The sequence below is a fragment of the Neodiprion pinetum genome, chromosome 5 (assembly GCF_021155775.2).
Source record: "Neodiprion pinetum isolate iyNeoPine1 chromosome 5, iyNeoPine1.2, whole genome shotgun sequence".
NCBI classification, from domain to species: Eukaryota; Metazoa; Arthropoda; class Insecta; order Hymenoptera; family Diprionidae; genus Neodiprion; species Neodiprion pinetum.
The window spans coordinates 6,142,340-6,166,976 of NC_060236.1; the positions used below are offsets into that span (position 1 = coordinate 6,142,340).

At 39.7% G+C, this 24,637-nt stretch overlaps 2 protein-coding genes across 4 annotated transcripts in view; one reads left to right on the forward strand and one right to left on the reverse strand.

Annotated features, from left to right (window-relative positions):
* The window catches only part of LOC124219306 (alkaline phosphatase), a 173,009-nt gene that overhangs the window by 131,720 nt on the left and 16,652 nt on the right, over window positions 1–24,637 (forward strand). For all 3 annotated transcript variants that reach the window (XM_069136731.1, XM_069136732.1, XM_046626678.2), the window contains one exon: window positions 20,081–20,255. In XM_069136731.1, the coding sequence (XP_068992832.1) occupies window positions 20,081–20,255 (175 nt within the window). The remainder of the gene's footprint in view (window positions 1–20,080; window positions 20,256–24,637) is intronic.
* On the reverse strand, window positions 1,219–17,000 carry LOC124219307 (caspase-1-like). The gene is made up of 5 exons (XM_046626680.2): window positions 16,711–17,000; window positions 12,357–12,631; window positions 9,425–9,600; window positions 7,830–7,947; window positions 1,219–2,884 (listed from the first exon to the last, which is right to left on the reverse strand). The coding sequence occupies exons 1-5, from the start codon at window positions 16,968–16,970 to the stop codon at window positions 2,610–2,612; spliced, it is 1,104 nt and encodes a 367-aa protein (XP_046482636.1). The 5' UTR covers window positions 16,971–17,000; the 3' UTR covers window positions 1,219–2,609.

The window sequence follows — 24,637 nt, forward strand, 5'->3', positions numbered from 1 at the left end:
TCGTAGGAATCCTGGTTTAACCGAAGTCGTAAATTCTGCGCATCCTCGATCCCAATTTAGAAAGCTCGAAAGCTCGAAAGCTCGAGAGGGAGCCGCGTTCCAAGTCGGTAATTAATTATTGATTTTCAAATTATTTCGTCGAGGTCGCGGCACTCCGAGCGCGTGAATCCTCCATCCCTGTTTCCAGAGTTCACTTTGTGGTCGGCAAAGCCTGCAAGACGGGGAAGGTATAACAGGCGCATCATCTCGTCTTGTGGCTGTTGCGCCCCCTCGGCGCGATCTCATTAGCTTCTCTTAAGGCTTGCATCCCCTCGTCTCGCCTCGTATATTTGCACTCAAATTATAACCGCAAGGGTGTCTCTCTTCTCCGCGTTCCGCACACATCGAGACACCCGTCTCTGCGAGCTGTCCCTCTGCATGTACGTATTCACATTCATACGCCTTGCGAATCATGAAAATCCGGCAAGGGTTGCGAACAGAGCTTCGAAGCACCCTCTCGACGCGAGGCGCGCTCGTGCACATTTTCATTACCTATTTCCATATATGTATATACACATCGTATATATGTATAAGATGTACACCCGTCGCCTGGTAAACTCGAGAAATAGTAACGGAAACAAAGATTCGACAGCTGTGATCAAAATCCGTAGATAATAATCGGAATTTATGAAAGCTATCGGTTTGACGGATTTTCTTTACTCGATAATTCGTAGCTATTGTGGATCTAAAAAAACCAACACAAAATGGATAAACAATTACGAGGATATGATAAAGGAAGCGGCTTTAGACTGACTATGAGCCAGCTCTCGAACTCTCCGTCCTCACGACGCATGTTCCAAGTTCATGAAGAGATAAAAAGAATGATATTCAATTCAATTTCGAACTGTAAATTCAGATTCGTGATTTGATTAACGATTTTAAAGCCCTCGGATATCATATTGTATGAAAATATGACGATTTTTTTTATTTCGAACCACTACAATGGATTCACCATGAAAAATTTTCGGAGCCTGACCTTGGATTTGTTATCGGTAACCCAAGAATCATCTGCCTACCAATTTCTACCAAATTCGAAATATTTTTAGATTTTTTTCAACCATATTAGATTTCGCAATCTGACTTCATATTCGTGATGAGCCACCCAGCAAACCGGCGAGTACCAATTTTCATCGAAATCCAAATGTTTTTAGTTTTATTTTACAATTTATTGAACACGCCAAATTTAAATTTTACAAATCTTACCTTAGATCCGTGATTAGCGACCCGAAAAACCTCACGGTGCCTATTTTCATTCAAATCTATTTCAAAAAAATCGATCACATACGTACATACATACACGCGCACACGGACGTTCATTTGAAAATGACTGGGGATGATTCTCTAAATTTGGAAAGCTTTTCCTTTCGGTGTGATTGCAACAACTTCCTTTTGTCTCTGAAAACAGAGAAACGGGGCGTTAAGAATACAGACAGCTTAACTTATTTTGATTAATCAATTATTCGCCAAATCGTGTAGAGATTTTGTTCAACTCTTATCGAGATTGATGACGTTAAAAAGTGGTAAAAGAAACATATATGTTAAACGAACGACGAACATCCGACGATATGATGCTGGAACAAATGGTCGTATAATTTTCTTGCCAATTATGTCGTGACTTGAACGATGTAAGCGCGGGCCTAAACGCCCCGCAATGTCTTGAATAAATTATGTTCAGACTCGATTTCCACCAACCCGTGGGCGGATGATGGGCCGATGAATGGGGGTACTTATAAATTTAACTCGGGAGGAGAAACGGCGGTTAAGTAGATAGTGGCAGGGGCATTATGGGAGCGTGTTTGTCTGATGTAAAAAGCTTTCTGCACCCACACCGAGTCTACGAGGGTTTAATTATCCATTGACACGGAAGTGTTAATTAATCTTGCGAGTTAAACAGGTATAAATGTATCTTTCTATTACACGTCGATCGTAGAATGGTTCTGATTTACGATTAAACACCAAATTTCGAACCTCGTTTGTTACAGCCTCCGATCAATCGCTCGAAGGGCTGTTATATACGTACGCGCAATGAAACACGCCAAGAGATTATATTTTCAAAAACTGACAACTCGTCATCCGGCTGCGTAGAGCTTAATTTATGTATATATTGAAATGATGCTGGTACGTGTCACAATATTCAACATGTACACGAGGTATTCCATGCAAGGTCGACGAGAGCTTGTAATCTCATCATTTTTAATTTGATCGACATTTTTTCACGTATCTAACGGTATTTCCATAATACCAATCTCTTTTTTGTACGTTCTTTTCATGCGGTCGTTTTTGAGTTGTATAGGTATATAAATATTGAAATCGGTTCTTAGTAACGCACTTTTCGTGAAATTTTCAAAAGTTTAATTTTCTACATCGGTTCAATTGTATCGTGTATTTTTTCATTCGACGAACGATTAAGCCGTCTATTGAATTGTTATAAATTTTTCTAGCTGAAAACTTTGTCGAGTAATTGGCACGAAATGTTCCGTGTATAATCACGCGACTGAAATACATGAAACATGTTCAATAGTCGTCGATGATTTAAGATTAATTGTAAGCCATGGTGCATGGGGTGGGATTCAAAGCGCGGTGACTTTATTCATGTAGCGAAGACTGCCTGACTTTTTTGAAAAGTAAACGAGACGCGTGAGCATCGAGACGACCGATGGAATCTGCTTCTTTGCGTGCATCTTGGCGTTCTGAGGTACGTAGGATTGGAAATCAAGGGCGACCCTCCTGTTGACGAACGTCATTATAGTCAGGAGGTCTCGACTCCTGCCGTTCTTTGCGAGTTCCTTGCAGATCGCCTGGATGAACCAGGAACCGGCGTCTGGGTTGCGCCAGGAGTAGAAACCTGGAAGAAAGTGAAGAGCGGAAGTTTATAAATGGGTAGAGACGAGCAGAGGGCTGAAAAGTGGGTGATTTTTGGCAATTTATGTGTCGACGAAAAATTATTTAAGTTTGATTGGGGTTTGTTTCATTCAAAAGTATGTATACAAAGCTTTGTTGAGATGTTTTATTTGTTTAGATATATTTTATCGGGGCAGGGTTGAAATCTCGAATTAGAGATGTTCCGAAAGCTCCGAATTCCGAATTCTTTAGTGGCGAAAGTCAAAGCAAAGAAATCAAACTCGAACGAAACGTCAAATTTTCGAATGGTCGAAACCCTTTCGCTTAAAGATCCGAACGAACAAAATTCGGAGGGGAAGCTATTAAAAAATGCTGACTCTCAATTTGCATTAAGTCGGTCAAGCGGTTTTTGAAGTATCGTCTACATCGCGAAACTTGAAAATTACGGTTGACGTTATTGTCAATAACAATGTTTCCTATCAATTAATTCCGATAAAATGAGTGTCTAAATAAATCGCAATCCACATCATTTTCAATACAGTAAATTCCAATCGAATCGATGAATCGGTCGTCGAGACGTAAATTCCAAATTTTCAACCATTAGTTGAAATTCCTCGAGGTAGGAAGAAATTCTCATCTCTACGAAGGAACTTTCCATCGGATCTGTATTTTCAATCCTGTGCACGCGCAACTTCGGTTTCTTGTTTCGGCAGCGATTCCACTGTCGGGATTTAGTCCCTTTTTATACATGGGGTGAGAAATTGTCCGCAAAAAGGCGACGGTCCATGGTTACGCGGATGGAAAGATTTCCCTCGCAAATTCCCTTCGCATTTACTCGGCTACCTCCTCGCCCGTACGATGATGTCCTCGAAATAAACGAGTCGTATAATTCTGTGATTACGTTTTAACTTTATTTGCCCGCGGCATTGACTCGCCGTCGAGATATCGGACTCGGAGACACCGACGTTGTATTTTACCTCCAATATATATTTCCCGTGGGATAATGAAAACCGTCAATTCTCCCCGCTCCCTGTATACGAACCGATTTTCGATCATTTTGACAGCGTATCTAATGGCCGTTCGCGACTAGCTGGTATAATTTGTCTTTCCTCGAATTCCTTCGCTTCATAGGTACGATTTTTTATTTTTTTTTACTTTACTATGCCGACTATGCGCATTTCCTTTCAACGGTTGTATACCAAATTGAACATAAATTTTTCACGTAGGGAACCAGGTGAAAACGCTTGATTATAATTATACAGCTAAAATTTTGGGTTTAGAAATTTATGATCAAATCGACTGCGGAGGATATATAACGCGTAATTTGAAAAAAAAATCTCGTTTTATCCGCAATCCCTTTGAAGCTTTATTTATTTATTTTTATTTTTTTGTCAACCTGGTACCTACCGTTGAATATTTAATTTTCCAACATTACTCTAATAATAGTTCAGATTTAAAAAAAGGAAATAAAAATAGTATTATTGAATGATCGACGTAAAGAAGAAAAAAAATTGATAACGTTAAATGCGTGAAAAAAAAAAAATGTTTTCCAACAAAATAAGCCAATCGCCAATTGAGATCGAACGAATCGACTTGATTGTTTATTATTTTGATGTGACGTGAAATGAAAAAAATAGATATCTGCAAGTGTTAGGTTGTAATTTTCGTATTTCTTCTTTCATGCTTGCATTGAACAAAGAAAAATCGTGCCACAACTGAAACGAGTATACATTAATTCCGTAACTACCAAATTTGCGATTATCTCGTGATTGAATTAATAACAGGTATTGATTGTCAACTTACCAGCTTCTGCGAGTCTGGAAAATGATTTACATTCCTATTTCACGCTGTTTTGAAAGCCCAGCAGAAAAAAATAAGTAAATAAATAATAGCGAACTAGTTGAAATAGGGGAAAAGAAGAGATCCAATTTGTCGTCACGAAACTTTCCTTTTTCTTTTCGAATTTGTTAGAGGAGACAATTTCTTTCGGGGAATTGTTTTGCCCCGCGACGAAACTAGGATCGTTCAAAAACTGATTCACCCTCCGTCGTTTAGACTAAAAGTGATAAATCGTCGCTTTACGACTCCCGCTGGACACTGGCTGATAGTTTATGTACTGAGAAAAACTTCGTCTGTTGTAGTTGTTTCAAAATTCTGGTAAAACGTGTATCGTTATAATAATGACTATAATATTATTAAAATTACATGAAAATACGGTACAATTACTAACCATTTAGTGTGATTATAGCTGCCAACTGACTTTCATTTTGTACAGAAAACTGTATCATAATTACGAACTACATAGTAACCCCAATTAAAAAATTCTCTCCGTCTAACTTTGAACTGTTGTTGAACAAAATTTGCAGTTTCTTATAAACAACGAACTCAGTCATCCACCCAAAGCTGCAAAATTTAGTCTCATGATAAAAATTTATCTGCTCTTTTGAATTTTCTTCTGTTTATTTTTTTCGCCTCAAGCTGTTTGTTTGTCGGAAATTTTTTTTTCTCGTTTTTCTTTGAACAATTCTTCATTTGACTGCCGAGTCCTATCGGTTTCAGATATTTCACTCGGCTATTTTCGAAATTATCGCGGAAGTTGTCGGACAGACCGACGGAGTTTTCGTATTCACGGTGATGAAAAGTATCGCGAAAAAAGTGTTTTTCCAACTTTGTTACAACAATTTTTTTACAACTCCGCGAATTTGAAACTCTGCCTGATTGGGTAACTTTTGCAGTACACAAGGGGCACTTAGAAGTCATTATGACGGCTTCCGGAAGCGCGTTTTATCATAGGTTAGGTATACGGGATCACGTGAAGACTCGGCAGCTCATTAAACTAACTTCAACTAGAAACAGTTTAATAACGTATCTATAGAACTGGAACTATGGCGGTTTTCAGAACAAGATCTAGATTACTTGGAGTATAACAATTTCGCTGGGCGAATTGAATCGGGAATAAGGTTCGATAATAATTAATATTCGCTAACTAGTTTACGAGGCTTGAGATTCGTTGAGACAGTCTTTCCATACACGGTGGCTTAAAAATTATGAGGAAGAATCAATTTCATACGAGTTATTAACGTAAATTCTCTGACAATGAGACGAATTAAGCGAGAGAAATTTTCACGGACTCTGTATACGTCGTGATAAAAAATTATACTACAGTTTTTATGAAAAACTTGTACAATTGATTGAGCAAAGAAGAAAAAACTATGAAGATCATTCCAACAATATTCATTAGATCAAGGAAACGAGAACTTATTTTATTTGTTTTGTGTAAAATATATCATTGCTAGACCGTAACTAATTAATTTTGGTTAATGGATAAAAACGTTTTCCGATTCCTTGACACAATTACAAGAAACAGTTACAAGAATAGATTTAAAACGGTCAAACGAAGCTTATTTTTACATAAAGGCGTGAAAGTTTCGAGATATCAAATAAATTTTTCAAGATGTTACTTATCACTTCCGTAAATTTAGCGAATTCTTTCCTCGAGGCAAGGTTGAAATTCCGAAAGGACATAACTCCGACGAGTCAGAGTAACGAAAGTGAAAAAATGAGAAATCTTAAAAATCTGGAACATCTAAATTGCGAATGATCAAAGATTTTCAGCTCCGTGAATTTCTGGCTTGGTGAAATTTCACCACTTTGAGCTTTCGTCGTTTTGGACTTTCGATATTTTTACATTTGGAATCCCGGTCATTCCGATTTTGAGATTTTCTAATTCACTTGAATTCTCGGAATGTTGGATTTCGAAACTTTGCTGCTTCTTCAAAGTTCGATTTCTGTACTTCAAGCTGCGCCACCAATAATTCGGATTTTCAACCTCGCCCCCTTTCCTCGGCGATTTAGAGCAGGCGTCAAATTGGCGATTGAACCAGCTCCGCGAGTCAAAGCTCATCGCAAAGTGAACAACGTGTCGTAATCAGGTATGTAGAGTGCGGCGCTGGTCGATTCGATGCGCTGCACGGTTCTCCGTTAGGCATTCGAGCCGACAGAAGCATCCGACCACTCCCAGCCACTCCGCGGATTCTCTCTGCACCCCCTGTTCTCATCTGCAAGATTGGCCTCGATCCGAGTGAGATTCGCGGTTCTAGCCGCCGCAGGCTGCACGAATGATGGACCGAGAAGCTGCGAAAAGCTCACCGAAACCGGAAGCCTGCTGTAACGTCGCCGGCTAAATCGACCCGAGAATCCAGCGGGGATTAAATCGACCTTCACGGTCGGGTTGTTTGCCAAAACGTTGATCCGGGGAAAACGGAAGTACGCGGCAAGGTTTTATATTCGACGAAAATTCGCTTGCGCAATTATCTTACACCAAAATACTGTAGCTGTTGATATATGCTCGTTGATTGAAAATGATATTTCTGCAGTAAATCAGTAATCAATTGATCACCGTATTTTTCACCGAAAAACTATTAGATTTTACGATATATCGAGCTTCGATACAACGGTGGCTTAAATAATTTCTGTAGAGTGAGCGAGAAATTTCATTGCGTTTGAAAAGCGACAAAATTTTCGGATTGTACGTTCAATAATATTCAACGATACGTAAATGTATTTAAAAAGAAAATATACATCTGTACCATGTAAGAGGCAAAATTTGAATAGCAAATATTTGTTCGAATCTTTGAGAATGGCGGTAAAAGTTTTTCATATTTAATAACCACGCTATGTTAAATAAGTATTTTCAATATCGACCAGGTTCTTCTTTGATGGGAATTTCATTAAATCTCTCTGTAATTCATAATGGAAAACGTGGCGCTGAGCCAGGCTCGTATTTACAGATTGACAATGAGTGAAAAAAGAATTTGCGAAAGTTAATGAAACGGCGGAATTCAAACTCATTAGTTTAATGACACGCGTTGAATTTTCATTCGAAATTATTTCTACGAGCAGTATCACTCGACGTTCAATACGTACTCGTTTCAAATTGTAATGCTTACCATCGTAAGTCGAGTAGGCAACCATGATGTCAGCATACGCAGGTATGCTGTAGCTAGTCGCGCTGTCAGTTTCGTGAATCACTGTGACACCCTGATCGAGTCGATTGCCTCGGCAAGCCTGAAAAACGCCTATATACATATAATATGTATATCAACGAATCGTTGGAGGGGGAAAAAATTCCGCCACCCAACTAACGCGATATGATTTTTGGTAGGTAGAATGATATATACACTGTCCCTCTTTATACCCCTGATAAATAAAATTTAAATGTAAAACGTTTTTTCTATAGTCATATATTAAACCGTGTTCCTATCACAATCAGCATGCATGCGGTTTTTTGACCTTTCCTCAGCCCCCAGCAACGAAAAGGGAGAATGAATAAAAGTGGCAGAGAATTAAAAAAACAAAAAATAAATAAATAAAATAAAAATAAACGAGACAATACACCCTTTGTGCGGACCTTGCATGTATACGTGTATGTATGTATGTATATGTCAGCAGACCTCGTGTTTATCCTTATTTATGCATACATGTATATTGCATATACGTATATCTCTATGTTAAACCACAGGCGATATGTAATGAAATGCATAACCTAGGCAAGGGTAGAAAAAAAAGTACACCGCAAATAAAGGAGAGAAGCAAAAAAAGGGGGAACAAAAATTCCTGGGACACGCGGCCGCGTTTAAAAAAAAAAAAAAACGAAAAAAAAAACTTAATCTTGTCCCGCCGTTATACTTGCACATAAACGTGACGTAACACACACAACCATGTACAAGTGTGTGTAATATATTTCCGCGCTTTGTGTAATCCGACGCTTATTAAATCCTGCACGCGTTTTAGAGCGATCGATTAATCCCTTCCGTTGTTGCTCCTTTTTTTTTTTTTTTTGTTTTTCTGTGCGATAAAAAATAAAAAGCATTGTACTCTTAATTCCAGTGAAACGGATTGAATACCCGCTTGAATTAATGTTGTAGGGCAGAAGGAAAAGCAAACGGTTTATCTGATACCCCGCTTCGCTTCTTATACCGTATAATACGTACATATTATTATGATCTATAAAATATCGGATGCAATTTGCATTGAGACTTTTTTTTAGTCTGCTTTTTTTTACATTCAATAGAAGTTAATTAACCTCTTCGCGAAGCGGGGAAGAATAATTTAGTAAAACTTGATAAGCGGCTATAATTAATCACGTAACGATCAGTAATCAGATCCAGGCGATTCGTCGTAAAACAGGGTACGGGGTGAAGAAATAATAGATTAAAAACTGAAAACACATATTGAGCAAAAATTCTTATAGTAATCGTGACTATATTTCGTACCTATGTAATAATTATCGCAAATCATTATGCTACTATTTTTTAAAAAGTGAAAATGATCGCTTTTGTAATATTATCGTCGAAAAAGCTGCTCACGGTGTAAGTTTAAAATGATGATGCATAAAAAAAAAAATAAAAAAAAAAAAAAACAGCAACAGATCTGATAATATTACTGACGCGGTCGATCAAAAAAATAATATAGTTTACTATCCTCGTGCGGGTAATATATTTATTTCTGATAAGTTTCTTGGAAATTTTGAATGTCCTCTCACCTGGATGAAGAAGAGCTTCGGTTTTCCAGCGAGACTGGGACACAAATCACCGGTGAAAGAAGTCCAAAGTCTGTCAACGGAGTAAAGTTCATCGCTCGAATGCAGGAAGCCGGATTCGCCGTGAGACATCGCTGATACAACGAGACAATCGGCGTCGCTGTGATCTTCGGCAGCGACTGAAATTAAAGCAACGGTGCTAATTAATCCGGTGGTTTTCGAGTCCGACGATACTTCATAAACCGGGAAAACGATTACGGTGCACTGAATGAAATTTTTAGTCATTCCAATCGCACATTTTCTTGATACAAAGTACACACTATGGCAAGGAATTCACGGCCTGTTACCTTGAATAAATTGATAGCCAGCATGATCATTCATTTTTATACAAGTATCAATTCGTCCGACAAAAGTATTTTGTTGAATTAAGTAAGTATTCTATTCGTTGGATTTGACCGTAGCATTTAGTTGAATCAAACAAATACCGCTTGACTCAAATAATCCTTTGCCTCCGTGTATCCTCGCGACTTTGCCAATTTCGTTTGGCAAATTCCCGCTCACCTTGCGCCAAATGCGAATTCGCAGTTGCAACAATTTCGCAAATCACACGTCTCGCAGCTTCGCTTTACATACACTCGCTTTTTTGCAATTTGTAGATACTTCATCTGCAGCTCGTCAATCTAGCTCGTCATATCCTGAGTGTGTAAATTCATCCGATGGATGAGCTGCGTGAGTTTAAATTGCCAATTATTCACTGACGCGATTCAGGGAGACGACATAAATATTTATGGCGCAAAATTTTTGCCCGATGAGACCTCTTCTCGCGTCTCAAAATTACGTTGAAACGTGAATTCCTATTTTCTGGAATAGAGTAACCGGTGTAAATTTACTGCAGGACACAGGTCATTTCGGTTACTTGGTGAACCGACTGAAGTATTCAGGAGATTGGGATCGACGGAGCAAAGCGACGAAACGTGTGTGGAAAAGGGTGTTAGTTCGAAACAAGTTCTTCGCTTCGTTTCGGGCACTCAGCGAGTCCTAAATATTAATTGGAATTGAAACACGCTTCATCTCAGCGGTGACTACGTTTATTATTTATTATTTTCGAACTCGGGAATAAAATTGTGTCAACGATTGTAGCATCTCTGTAGAATATAGTGCAGGTACAGTGACGCATCCTTACCGCGGCCTATGATTTATTCCCACCTATTAATATTCCGTGTCATTTCATTAATTATTATTTCACGGATTGGTAAACAACGCATTACTACCTCGTTTAACCCTTTGCCTCATTCAACACTCAGCTGACAAACTTATCCGTAGGACGCCTCAAATTAATGCGAGCTGGCTTTGAACATTTATCCATCGAAGTGTTTATCCGTGATCTCTTTTTCATTCTTTTTTTTTTTAATTGTTTTCAATTTTTAACCGCGGGATTTCTCTCGTTTGTTTGAATTGTAGCATAAATTTATCCACTTAATCAAATCATTAGTGCGTGTGGAGGAATGGATGCGATTAAAAACTTTGCCAATTAATTGATAAAAGCTTTGTATGTCACGTCCAGCATGACCCCCTAATGAACATAAATATTACCACTACATACAATAATAAGTGGACACAAGGGTTAAAGACAATCAGAAATTTGCGTGTTGTAAATGCGGTCGGCGTCATAATTCCTCGTCGCGTTTCTCGCCGTGACAGTCGGTTTTTTTTTACTTTCCTTTTTTTTTCTACTTTTCCACGTTTCATTAGGTATGCAAATTGTAGAAGGGGTTAAATGGATATTCGAGGTATTTCGGCAGTCTTTTCGCTGTGAAGGATTCAATTTGACTGTTCTGAACGCAAAGCGAGCATCACGTTCCACCTGGATAATTATTCCAACGATTCGCAAGTAATTTATTCCGTTCGCCGTGTTGATGGAACGATCTTGAATTCCTCTCTGTCAAGTCAGTGAGGAGTGAGAATCTGGAGGCGTTACAATTGTGCAAATTAATCGGCCTACCGCGCTCGCTGAATAACTGGGATAAACAGCTTTCAGCAACAATCTTGTAACTTGAAAATTATCTCTTACTACAAATAGTTTCTAGTACTGCAGATCGAGGAGTTCACGACCCCGACTCATTTCGCGAATCGATTGCCGTTGGAACTTCGGACGTTTCGCCAATCGAGAGAAGGTTAAAATATAGTCTTATCAGGAACCTGCCTTTGATCACCGAGAATAGACGATCTCACCAAAGCATTCATGCATATTCATGTACGTGCCTCTGGCACAAACGACGAATCTTGATTAACTTTTTTCATTTACGGGGGAACGGATGAAATAATCGAATTCCGCGCACACGCGTTACAATCTAGACTGTCGCAAGAATCGATGATGTCAGCTCGACGTGACCAACAATTTTATAAATCAATAGAAAAATAAGTTTTTAATTGCAAATACACGTATCTAATTTCACTAGATCGCGAATATGAAATCAGAAGCTGATAAAAAAAAAACTACGTATTTTGACACAACCTGCAGCATTATTCGAGTTTTAACAACCCTCGACTAATTTTCGCGACCTGGATAACGACTGAAACCGAATGATAAATTTGTGCAAACTTTAGGATCATACAGGGTACAATAAACGTATAATGTATTGATTTTAGGACCGATGCACCGAAACAAATAATTCGCCAGCTGTATGTACGTGGATGTATTTTAACGACTGCAGGCGATAACGCTTTGTGTTTAAAATCCGAGTCGCCCATCATATAAACAGCCGGGTTCTGGGTTAGAGAGCCTGGAAAGTACCCTCAACAAATTTTCCGGATGAATATTTCATGCACCTCCGCGCGTATTCCATAATGCACCGGCTGCGTGGCTCGAACCGAAGAAAGTGCAGGGTGCATAAGTTCGAGGCCGAGTTTTCCTTTAGAAGGTTGAAAAACCCACCTGATCTCAGAACTTGCGATATGGTCTTGAAGCTGGGATCGTTGTAGACGCGGACCTCGAATCCAAGGCTGTCGAGAGCTTCGCCGAGGTTTTTGCAGTCCTTAATCGTCCCGGTCCGAGTCGCCATGTTTACGAAGTGAATGTGGTTGAAGATCAGGGCGACTCCTCGTCGCGGATGCGACATGTCGTAGACTTCGGAATCGCGCTCCGTTTTGCTCGATACGACCGTGCTTTCCAGGCTCGACGCGACGCTCGCCACGCTGTCGGCATCGTCACTGAACAAAAGACAATTAACGTGGTAAAGAAAGGTACGGGAGAATTAGGACGACAACGAGGAAGCCAGAGTCGAAATTTAGCGGCTACGTTTGACCCTACCAAGGTTCATATAATACAACTTTGAAGAAAACTGAACCTAGAAATCCTACACTGACCCTCTAGCTCCTGAAAAATTACGAACAAAGTCTACATTGAACCTCCAATTCCTAAAAATAAAAGTACCAAATCCTACTTTGACGCTCTTACCATTAGTAGACGATTGAACCTATTTTGACGCTGTTCGATCTACAGCTCCACCATTGGACCTGTAACTCATCATATATAGATACACTATTACAGCTACATTCGAGTGTTCACAATGAACGATCCAAGGGCTGTTTCGACATAATTTCGATGAGTTTCAATAACGTTTGAAAATCAAGTATCGCATTTCAGCTGTATTTATTCAACGTTATTACGAATACAGAAACCATTTCAACGAGAGGAGCTCCAGGTTACTATAAATACAAAATTCCAAAATTCATCGATACATTGAACCGTACCACCCCTGGAGGGTTGAAGTAGGTTCCAAACAGACCCTACTTTGTGCCTGAACTCGGTGAATCAGGGAATTTCGGACATGCTTAGCGTCTGATATCGCATTAAAATATAACCCACTTTACTATCTGTAAGTCCTACGCAGTGTTTAAAGTAGGCGCTAAATATCGACTCGGGTAGTTAAAATACCGCAAACGTTACGTGACTTCGGCCATAATTGCGGAACGACAATTTCGAAAGCGAGCCGAGGTATCAGCTGGCGTATGGATTCACCGTGTATACGTTTCGATATCGTGCAGGTAGCGTGTTTGCACGCCAAAAACATGTGGCGCGAGAGCGCAATTTCAGCGCAAATGCTATTACATATTCAGAGGACGAGAATTGGGACAATCGAACGTTTCGTTCGTTTCTGGCGTTCAAACCTTCGCCGACAACATTTGTACGATATTTGTCAGGGCGGTTTAACCCAGATATTCTTTCCGCTTTTTTAAAAAAAATTGCACAGTCAGTTACCGAATCGTTTAGATCCGATCATTCGAACGGCTGTGTCTGATCCGTTAACGCCGATTGCACGGCGACGACCCTCATGGCGGAGATTATATTCCCCTTGGAATTACTGAATTAAGACTAGTTGAAAGTAACGTCCCAAAGGATAAGCCAGTAATCCTCATCCAGAGTGGAGTACTTTTCTCTCTTTCTCTATCCTTCTATCTCTCGTCTTATAATTGTACTCCCACGACCGAGCAAACAGGGCACGATTCTCGTTCAGCGAAAGCTCTCCAACATTCACCTTTGACAATTGTGTATGTATATATATATATGTATATGCCTTGAGGTAGAGGCAATATCCGACTGAATGACGAAGTCACGGCCTAATTGTTCGGACCAAAGAATAACCGAATCGAAAATCCAGGGCAAGACTCTTTTCTATGAAAACTTGAACCAACTTGTGAGATTGAAGTTAGTATAATCCGTCATTGCATTAACGTTGTCAACTTGAATCTCGATTTTCTTTTCACCATGTTTTGCAACAAGTCATCGCTGAATTATAAATCCGATCAAGGTATAAATGCGCATCAATTTATCAGTAATGCGTCGGAGGAATTCAATCGAACGTTTCAGCTGCAGCGCCGTGAAGAAGTGGTTGTTTATTACCGACAAAAATTTCATTTGTATCGAGCCGTCATTACGGACTGCAACGTTTCGACTGCGCGCGAGTAGTTTCTACCCTGTATCCAGCAGCCCCTCGACCGGTCTTATAACGAGAGAGGAGTGCAAGCGTGGCAAAGACGAGCTGCCGGATGAATAACTACGCCGAGACTTCAACACCGGCGAACCATCTCGTTATCTTACGGTAGCACGGGAGTAAAGAGGATCTGGAGGAGGGACTAGAGAGAAATTGGAGAGGGACTGAAGACGGAAGAAAGGGAATACCGGTCTGAGAGGGAATGGCGCCGGTGGTTGCCTTCTGTTGTTGCGGTTGAATCTTCCCGCGGCGGCACTCGAGTGACGCGGATGAAAAGTCGCGTTGCATGTATACTCGAGAAACAGGGACGTGGCGAAATTGTAAGAAGACGGGAGCTTCCACTTTTTAAGGAAATATTTCGAGGAGAAAAAGAGAGAGAGAGGTGGAAAATTTTCTGTCAGGTTACCGAAGGCAAAAGCCGCCTTAATACTTGTTCGGAATGAGAACGGCGCTGCATTAACCTTAATTTAGCTGGCACCTTGAGGTCGTTCGTAACCTGAGAGTTTTTAATCGAGATTTTTCTAACTTGAAAGTTTCTGCTATTTAAAAAAAATTTTTATTACCTTAAGATTAAAAATTATTGTTGCGACTTTTTTTATCTTGTAAAAGGCACTCAAGTGAATACCAAAAAAATAAATAATTCAAGTCAAAATATTAAATTGCTTCAATGCATGACTTGAAAATGCGAGCAATCCTATACCAGATAAATGTGCCAGCTAAAGGTTAAGCCAACTTTGGGAAATGCGGAAAATTGAACGGATCCTGCAGCCGGGTTTGGAATTGGTTGCAATTTGGGATGACTTAGGATTTTGATTGGACAGCGAAACGAATCTGTGATACGAATTTTATGGAGCTCACGTTTTCTCCAAATCATTTTGACTCGGATCAGCTTATGTTTAATAATTTCAGATTACTGTGAATAATCGCCAAAATATTAATTAACGAAATGAAATCACGGTTGCGATAAGCTTGAATCGTTTAGATGACCGATGCCTTTCTCTATGTAGTGTCATAAAAATTACAATGTTTCAAAAGTACAGTTGCAATACATGTGACTGATTCAATCTGCATATTCTTCTTTTTTTTTCTAATTCCGCCCGTACTGAACTCGAACTTTGTTTCAATTTCACTATCTTGAGAAAACTTGATGGCACGAGAATTCCTCAGTGAATATTGCGATTCGGTGGTTTAATTAGACGTCGGTTGGTTTTCGCGGTTAAAACTCTTGACTCGTTTAATTTTTTTAGTCACGCCATTCAGCTCTTTTGATCTACGTCTATTATATATACATATATACTTATATACTTGGGAGAATTTTTCCAGTTAGCTGCGAATGGCGACGAGAGGCTTCGTGAAAAGGTTTTTTATCAGTTATGTACATATACGCGAAGTCAAAGTCACGTGTCGGTAATAACAAATTTTATAAAGCATGCGGCTTTGATGTTCGTACGAGTGTTTGTCGTAAAGAAAATTGGCAATGAAATAATATTGCTTTCATACATTTTATTTTTTTTTCCCTTTCTCTTCGTCGTTCTCTCAATCTCTTATTTCACGTTACTTAATATTGCGTTTATAAATCCCGCAGGGCACAATGACTGTTCCGGTAAGCAAAAACGTATTTAAAAACCAGTGAATACACCGTAAGTCCAGCGTATTTCTGTAGAGGTGATACGTGTATTATATATATATATATACACACGTCATGTAACGCGGTTATTCAAGGAGTGAAAAAGATTCGAGGATCTCGCTACCGTGAATAAGAATTTTTTTTGAATAAGCGTCGGCATTTGTTAGAAATATTTTAATAAAATACGCGATCTTGTAACGGAGCAATTTAATCAGTAAAAATTCGGCGTCTGTGCTGCTCAGTTATTGAAAATTTCACCATCTGACAAATGCAGTAACATTAATCCTGCCGTGTTATAAAAAAGTTCCTCCCTCACATTCTCCCGAACTCGTTTCATAAAAAAAGAAAGAAATGTTTTTAAAATTATAATCTTCGAAGGCGCGCACACGTACGAATCGTGATTAAACTAGCGAATTGTCAATAAACTATTAAAATTTAGGCCGTCTTATCGACACTGACGGTAAAACGAGATAAAACAAAAGGTGACGCATCACCTTCGACAACAGCTGATAGAACGGCAGGAAAAATATCGGGATAATCGTGACGTCGATCTCGCCATTGTTCGGTTATAATAGGTAGTCTCTCGAAATATGTAATTCGCGAAACACTTTTCCAATTATATATATGCACTCGAAATTAACTCAGTGATCGACTAGCGTGATACTGACTTGTTTTTTTTCCTCCTCAATAGCCAGGCGTCCGTTTCGTCAGTCGCAGTTTCCTGCTCGGTTTGCGAACCGGAAATTTTCTCCTTGTTGAAACTCTGGTTGCGGTTTTTGCGGACTGTCAACGACGACGACATGACGACCTCGACGGCGGGAATTCCCTTGTCCAAGTGACTCTGCCTCGACGATTCGCCCGTTACCTCATCCCAGATAAAATAACACACTCTTATCTTATCCAACCCGCGACGGTCGAAGCGACGCATCGCTCGATATGGTATCGAATCGATTTAAAACGCCCGTGTATAATTCCCCCGATTCTACCCGATAGTTGGCCCACGGCAACTTCCGGTGTGTCAGGCTTCGGATTCATCGCCGTCCCGATAACAACGCTGACGGACGGCCTCAAGGCGCAATCTTTATGCATTCAGCTCTCGCAAGGCCTCTTGGGAATTACGTAAATCCTCCGGGACGGGATTATAAATTACACTCACTCTTGAAAGACGCTTTAAAGGTTACAACCCGATTTACCGTGTACTTCATACTCCGTTTTATCGATCAAATTGCTGCATCAGACTTCGCGGTATTATATGTGAAAATTCAACAAATTAACCGCAGTGCCGACAGCGAAAAGATATTATTCAAATATTGAAAGAATATAATAAAAATTGTATTTCACGTGACTTGATGCGATTGTGCGATAACGGTATGCGTATCCCTCTAACGAAGAAAAGATTAATAAACCCCAAAATGTCAACCCTAACAAGTTGCTTAATTATCAACAATTTTGGATCAAATCATCGTATGATTACCGTGCGAAGCGCATCTTTGCAATTTTTTATTTTCAAAACAAGAGTTCTTTCTCATAATTCTTAAGTAAATGACAACACTTGGAGCAATTTGAATTTGAAGGCTTTATTATTTATAGTTTGAAGAATACTTGAGAATTTTTTCATTGAATGGAGGCATGGCGCATATAAACTATAAACAATAAAGCACTCAGATTGAAATGTCACCAAACATTTTCATTTTCTTTATACAAAACTCCTGGAAATATGACTTTAGACCGTCCAAGACGTTACCCTCCCTCCCCAGCTTAATTAACATACCCTGCAACACGCGGAAAATTCACCATCGCGATAAGTTGTTATCAGAACGGTGTGTTCCGTGAAAATATATACATGTCTATTGTATACGGTACATAAAACAGAAACGCGCGGCGTTCTTGGTGAAGTTTCTCTTCATAAACAAGCGATTATGCATGCGCACGACATCCGCCATTCGTTATAATAATATTACAGTTTCTAGATCATCACCCGCGGCCTGTGGGTGTGCATATATATTTCACTGCATTAGTTGCGTACCACATGAATCAACCCGTACCATACCGTCCGCTCTGTTTCATGGTATAGTAAATACGAACTTATTCCGAGGAATAAATTAGTATAAATATAAATTCATTTCAAACAAGTTTTAATGCCTGTAGATCATGCGTACTTTTATTCCGCAGTACCGACTACTCGCACCTGTGGTTCCTTGTTTTTTTTTTTTTTATTTATCAAATTAATTTGCGGATGCATCTATGGGGGACGAAGCAAATTTTCATAAAGTAGTTTGAAAATTTTGTGGCAAAGTTCGTAAGGTTTTGAAATACTTTTAAGAATTTAATTTTTAACGTTACATCTACAAGATTCAATTAATTTAATCATATGTCAAAAAAAAATTGTAAAATATTATCAGGAGCTCACAGAACACGCAGAAAAAAAAAAAAACAAACAGTACGACACAATTGGCGAAAAAACGAATCAAATTTATGTCACAAGCTGTACGAGGTGCTCGCGAAAAATCGCTTCATGTTCCCCAGTGTTGTAAATCCGTATCTTTTCTTAACGGGTATGCATACCCGTATCGGCGAATGACTTTTTCGATCCAAAAGGGATAAGGGATAAAGCGCGAAAGATGGCAGGAGCTACAGAGTTTCCCGATCGACGTTGACAGTCGCTCCTTCCGTGTTATGATAATGACGAGTGGTCCTGACGGCTTTTTCAGGCGTTTTACGTACACCTCTTATACTCGATGTTTGAGAGCTCCGAAATCTGCTCCGAGCATCAAAGGCGTCAGCAGAACACACCCGGCTAAATTCAATAACGCGGAAAAGATTTAACCCCGGTTTCTCGAGTCATGCCCGCGACTCTGAATCTAGTATTCACCTATAACCGCGGCTCTAAAACGACCCGGAGATTATCATAATCTGCAGTTTTATGGCCCGCCACGGGAAACTCGAACCCCGGTGACCAACTGCAATAAGTCAAGTTTCTCGACGCGGATTTCATTCATCTCTGACAGTTTTATCCATAATTCGCGCTCCGCCCCCCGCGGAAAACGGTATTTTTTATCTACCTAGATGTAACTTCAGGGCCGAGAATATAACTGCAGGAGCGAAATTCGTTTCTTGTCACTTGGAACTGTCACCGAAATCCTTGAGAACATGAATATATGTATAATAATGTATGCATGGGAATTCCATGCGATTCCGACCAACGTTTGTGCCCCACCACTCTCGATAATTTTGTTTCAGGATTTCACCGCAATTGTCCCAAATCTGAAACAGTACACCGAATTTTTTCAGATTTTTTATGCAACTGCTCAATTGTTTATAAATATTTAGTGTGATGTTGAAAATGATTTTTTTTTTAGTCTAACAAAATTCTCAGAAATTGTTTATTCTATTCCAAGCATTTCAAGACTAAGCCCATTACAGGCCTATTTTTCCCATTTTTTTTTAAATATAAGTATAACGTGTGCCAATGTTTTTTTTTTTTTTATGAATACGCGTATAATTAAACAAGTTCGAAAAACGGCAGACGAATTGGTCGGCTCTTTGATTTTATCTGCGAATTTTTATGAAAATTTTCTATCAATGGATGAAACCGGTCGAGAAATCTTCTATGTGGAAAATAAAAGCTCTGAGAATTTTTGGGGACTTTTCAGACCGTTTAAGCAACGTTTTAATTAATCAAAAAATTAAAAGTGCTAAAAAAAAGAAAAAAAAAAAACAGAAAAAAATGGGCCTGTCATAGGCTCGGTCTTGTAATGTTTGGAAAAGGAAATACAGTTTTTGAAGTTTTTTCGAGAATTTTAAAAAAGCTACTACTTAAAATCATTCTCAATACCTACTTATTAATGATTAACTGGTTGAATGAAAAATCTAAACATATTTAAGCTACTGTTTAAATTTTAAACAAAATCAAAAATCGTGAAGGTCCGAGGAACGGTTGGGTTCGCATGGAATTCCCCAAATATGGGTACCCTGAGCTTTCTCTTTCCTCATTTCTTTACTTCTAAACATTTTTCTTCGTTATTTTACGTGTTTCAGACCTACAACATGGACGCTCAGGTCGGCGAGTCTTCGGCCTGCGCAACCGCCCTGCTTTGCGGTGTTAAGGCCAACTACGAAACCGTCGGACTCGATTCCTCTGCGAGATTCGAGAACTGCTTCTCAAGCCACAACGCGAAGGTACCGTCGCTGATCAGCTGGGCCCAGCAGCAAGGTGAGGCCACGATAGTTTTGACGAGGCGAAGACGAACGGACTGGTGAAAAAGCGGGTGGATTCTGGAAATTTATATCCGAGACAAAGAATTATTGACGTCGATTGGGGTTTGCTTCTTTTAAAAGCGTGCGCACGAACGGTTATCGTCGTTACCATTTCATAGCGGATTCGAAGGGTGAATCAAAGACCGCGATGAGAGAAAATTTTTACCATATTTACTCTGGGAATCGAGGGGCTGACGACGCTGGAGTTTGATCTGCATTTTTCCGACGTCTTTTTTGAAGTGAAAAATACGGTTGGTAGGTACACAGGTGAAGAAACCTTTGCTCATCGGTATAAACGCGTCAATTGGTTTTCCAACCCGCGTTTAACGCAAAGGAGATGTAAGCAAGTTAGGAAAATATAAAGGTTCCGATCTGAACTACGCCGTTTTTCAAAAAATATTTTATGCTCAAGCCTCGAACAGACTCGAGGATTGTTTTTGCGTGTCTACGATTATTGTATTAAATTGTTCCACTCGAGGGCGATTCCAGTCTTTTATTGAGAATCTTCCTCGGCCTCTATGGGACAATTATTTCCTAATAGAGCTTTCGTGCTTGTATGTGTGAACAGGTTCAGAGATTCACGTGCTGTAAGAAACTACCTACGCTCTGGGGCGACTGAATTTTTCGTGGTGTGCTGTTTTTCAGCTGATGATGGATTGGGAATTTCAAGTATTCGATATTCGGCCACAAGCCGGTTCCTTGTCGAAGCCAATCACGAGCTTGTGCGGTTTTGCAGAATTTTTTAGGCGTCAATATTCACCGCTCAGGCCTGAGCCATCAATCTCATCAGATTTTCGCATGAAATGTTTTCTAAATTTTGCCTATACAGAACGTCACGAAATAATGTCAACTTTTATGTAATCGCTTGAAATCCTATAAATTCTTTAAAAGTTTTCACCAAAGCTTAAATAATTTTATCGAATATCGTAAATTATTCTTTCAAGTTTCCGAGTCGAATTTTGTCTCTTTCTTTTATATTGAATTCTTATGTATTAAGTTTGGATTAAATCCACAAATTATCGTTAAACCTTACGATGTTCTTAAAAGTTTTCTCGTACTATCTTTTGAGTTGTAAAAGAGAAGAAAACAAAGAAGAAGAAGAAGAAGAAGAAGAATAGGGAGAAAAAAAACCCTCAAACATTGTATCGACTTTTATAAAATCCGATAAAATTCTATAAATTCTTTAAAGTATCGTCACAAAGCTTTTCGAAACGCATGAAATTTTACAAATTCTTATAAATCTTCGATGGATTCCAATGCGAAGTTGGCACTAAAAAAAAAACTTGGGTCAAGAAGTCTCGAGCGACATTTTCGTCGTTATACCGTAAAATGAAAAATGTTATGCGAAAAGTGAGGGTCGAATCGAAGAGTTTATTCGATCCCTGATCAGGTCGCAGTTCGGATTGATCTTCGCGGGGTAAAAGGCGTCCATCACTGACGTGATAAATACGGCTGAATCGAAGGATCTCGGTGAGAGATAAACCCGACCGAATTCTCCAGGCTCCAGACCCACTTTCGAATTCCTTCACTTTCCCATCGCTCTTGGATACGGAGGATAGATCTGTTCCGTGAGAGCGACTAAAACCGCAGTTTTACTCCGAAGTTCCAGAGACCCGCAGAGTGTGGCGTGCGGGTCTCACATATGCCGAGACGCAAGCTCTTCTTGGTTGGTTGCACGACCGCTCGGCTCATTAAGATTGATTGCCTGGTTGATTAATTGCACGGGAACGTTAGCTCGGGTTCCCCGCCCCCGCCTTCGCCCTCGGCTTTCCGGCCCCGCAGCATCCCCTTTTATCTATCCGCGAATCTACTCCTTTCGCCTCCGACCACGGCTCCCAAATTGCTCGCAATATCGCGTCGCATTTCACTCTAAGCAACTCGTTCTACGCGCTGTTGAATTCTTGTTGGAATTCTGGTGAGAAAAAGCTCCCTGGACAAGACGCGTTTGAAAATTGGTGCAGTTTTACCATGTGGAAATAATTTTCGGGTCGGTAGCTGAACGAGCAGCACCGCCATGTGCCGCTGTGACTTTAGGGAAATACTTTACAATTTGGTAATGAATCAGCTGGCTACTAATTATAACGATAATATACCACTCGAGGGTATTAAAAGTCCGACATTCGCGGCCTTTAAATTTATCGTCCCTTTCTCCCTTGGACGAATTTTTCTCTTCTTTGCTTACTTTTTTTTATTCATTGTTCCGGGGTTTTCAACTCACAAATTTTTCAAGCTTCTTTCAAATTCGCGGCGATTAAACCGGGGACCGTAAAGCTCGGCCTTGTGTCTCCACGTTTTGAGGGTCGATCGTTGCAGGGAATCTTGGTAAGTATACATGAAAATACTCCCGGCGTTTTGTTTCTGGTCTTATTTGTAAGCTCTTTGTTTCGAAATTTCTGAACGTGAATTCACTTCCTACCGCTCCGTAAGACCGTTGAATAAGGAGAATATAAGCTTGAACGGTAATTCTAGTATACACTTGTAAATTTTTCATCACGGTACAAGAATGAAGCGAAGGGGGTGGCGGGCTTAATGGGAAGCAAAATTTAATGCCGCGAGGCTCTTTCGTCCGCCTAAATATTCGCGGCAAAGAAGACGTTCCTTTTAAAAATTCAATGCCATTTGCTTTAGGAATTTTTTCACGCTCCTCGCGGCCATAATATACGGCTTTTGTGCAGTCAGCCGTCACAAGATGCACGTTGGCTTTCAATCGGGTTTAAATTATTAGGCGAATAAGACTTTTTCCCCAGTTTTTAAAGCTCTGCATCGTCCCTCCTCTGAGTGACATCTTTACTTTTTGACCGATGTACGTCGAGAAAATGTCATTTCCCAGCCATCCGTTCCCCCGCGATTTTTTCATCCTTCGTGTGCACAGCTAAAATTCATCCCGGCCGTATCCTTTCACCGGATACGCATTTCGTCTCGGATTCACCTTTCGCTATCCGATCAGAATTCTGTTGTATGTATGCGTATATCGTCCTTTAGCTAAGCGTAAGATTCGATTGAGATTCCCCAAAAATCGAGTTTATATTGAGTGATCGAAGAAATTGCTTGAGAACAGAGATACCTTCCGAAAGTGAGCTCCAGAAAGCTCGTCTTGGGTAGAATTGAATTGTTCGCCTTTTTCCGAGTTTTATTTTTACTTTAAACTCTCCTTCTTTTCACGAAACTGAAAGTATTTTGCTCGTGTATATAATACACGCATGTAATCAATAAACGTATTATGTTACACGCGACCGGTCTTACCTTCCGTAAAATTTTTTACTCCCCAATATCCCCATTCAAAAGAGAAAAATACGTCTCAGTTTTTTCCTTCCCAAATCGCAATTTCTTTCAACCTTTCTCTCGTAAACCTCCAGCAGTGGCTGGTTTTTGATATTAAACAAAGGTCAACCCTCGTAAGAAAATATTTACACGGGTGTGGAAAAACAACAAAAGGAAGATTAAAAAGAAAAAAAAAAAAAACAAGAACAAAATAACCATACAGAATTTAAAAAAAAAATAAATAAAATACGGAAAGCACAGATTGTTCGTAAAATAATAAATAATATGCGAAACAAGGTCACAATCATTGCACCTTGCACACACGTCTGGATAATTGGCAAAGCTCTAATACGATCCAGAGATATATTCGCGAGTTGCAGGGTGGAAAAGAAACTTACTCGATGAATGAAATAACAGCACTGTCCCAGAACTCCGTGTACATAGGGCACATTGATTTTAGAAGGAAAATTTCGCTAATCTCCAGGCATAAACTATACTCGCACAATTTCGTGATGATATTAGTCGGGTGAAATCCCCCTTTCGCTACCCCATTACCCAGGAAATTCTGATCCGAAGGGATAAGGCTGCAGGTAATTAACTGCGCGAATTATGGACACGTGATCGGAGGTTCGAAATTCGAACGGTTCTAGGCTTGGGAAAAACACGCTTCACGACGCTAATCCAGACGCGCACTTTCTTTTCGAATATAATATTCAACCCCCGAGGTCACAGTGTATAAATTTTTATAGCCACCGTTACGCTATTTTATATCAAGGGCGGCAAACACGCCCGCACGCTTCGCAGTGAGTCTTTCTTTCCCTCTGTCTGCCCCTAAAGTAGCTATAAAAACGCGTCGGGCTAGTTGTGACTTTATAAATAATTTATACACTCTGTTTATAAAATGTCAGAATTTGTTCTGATTTTCACGTATTTTATCCGCTCGCGTGCAGGGATAACTTAACTCGCCGGAGATCTTACTACTGGTCATAGCTGTTGAATTTTACGATCATTTTTACGAATGTGTATAACAGGCATCTAAAACGGACAATCTGATCGCTGCGATTTTGCCGAATTTTC

What these genes read in the sequence shown, in the direction of transcription:
- LOC124219307 (XM_046626680.2), bottom strand. Translation starts at nt 16,970, where the DNA reads ATGCGTCGCTTCGACCGTCGCGGGTTGGATAAGATAAGAGTGTGTTAT. An exon ending in ATCGCAAGTTCTGAGATCAG is followed by an intron (nt 9,601 to 12,356) that starts GTGGGTTTTTCA and finishes CTTTAATTTCAG; the next exon opens with TCGCTGCCGAAGATCACAGC. An exon ending in TGCCTACTCGACTTACGATG is followed by an intron (nt 2,885 to 7,829) that starts GTAAGCATTACA and finishes ACTTTCTTCCAG; the next exon opens with GTTTCTACTCCTGGCGCAAC.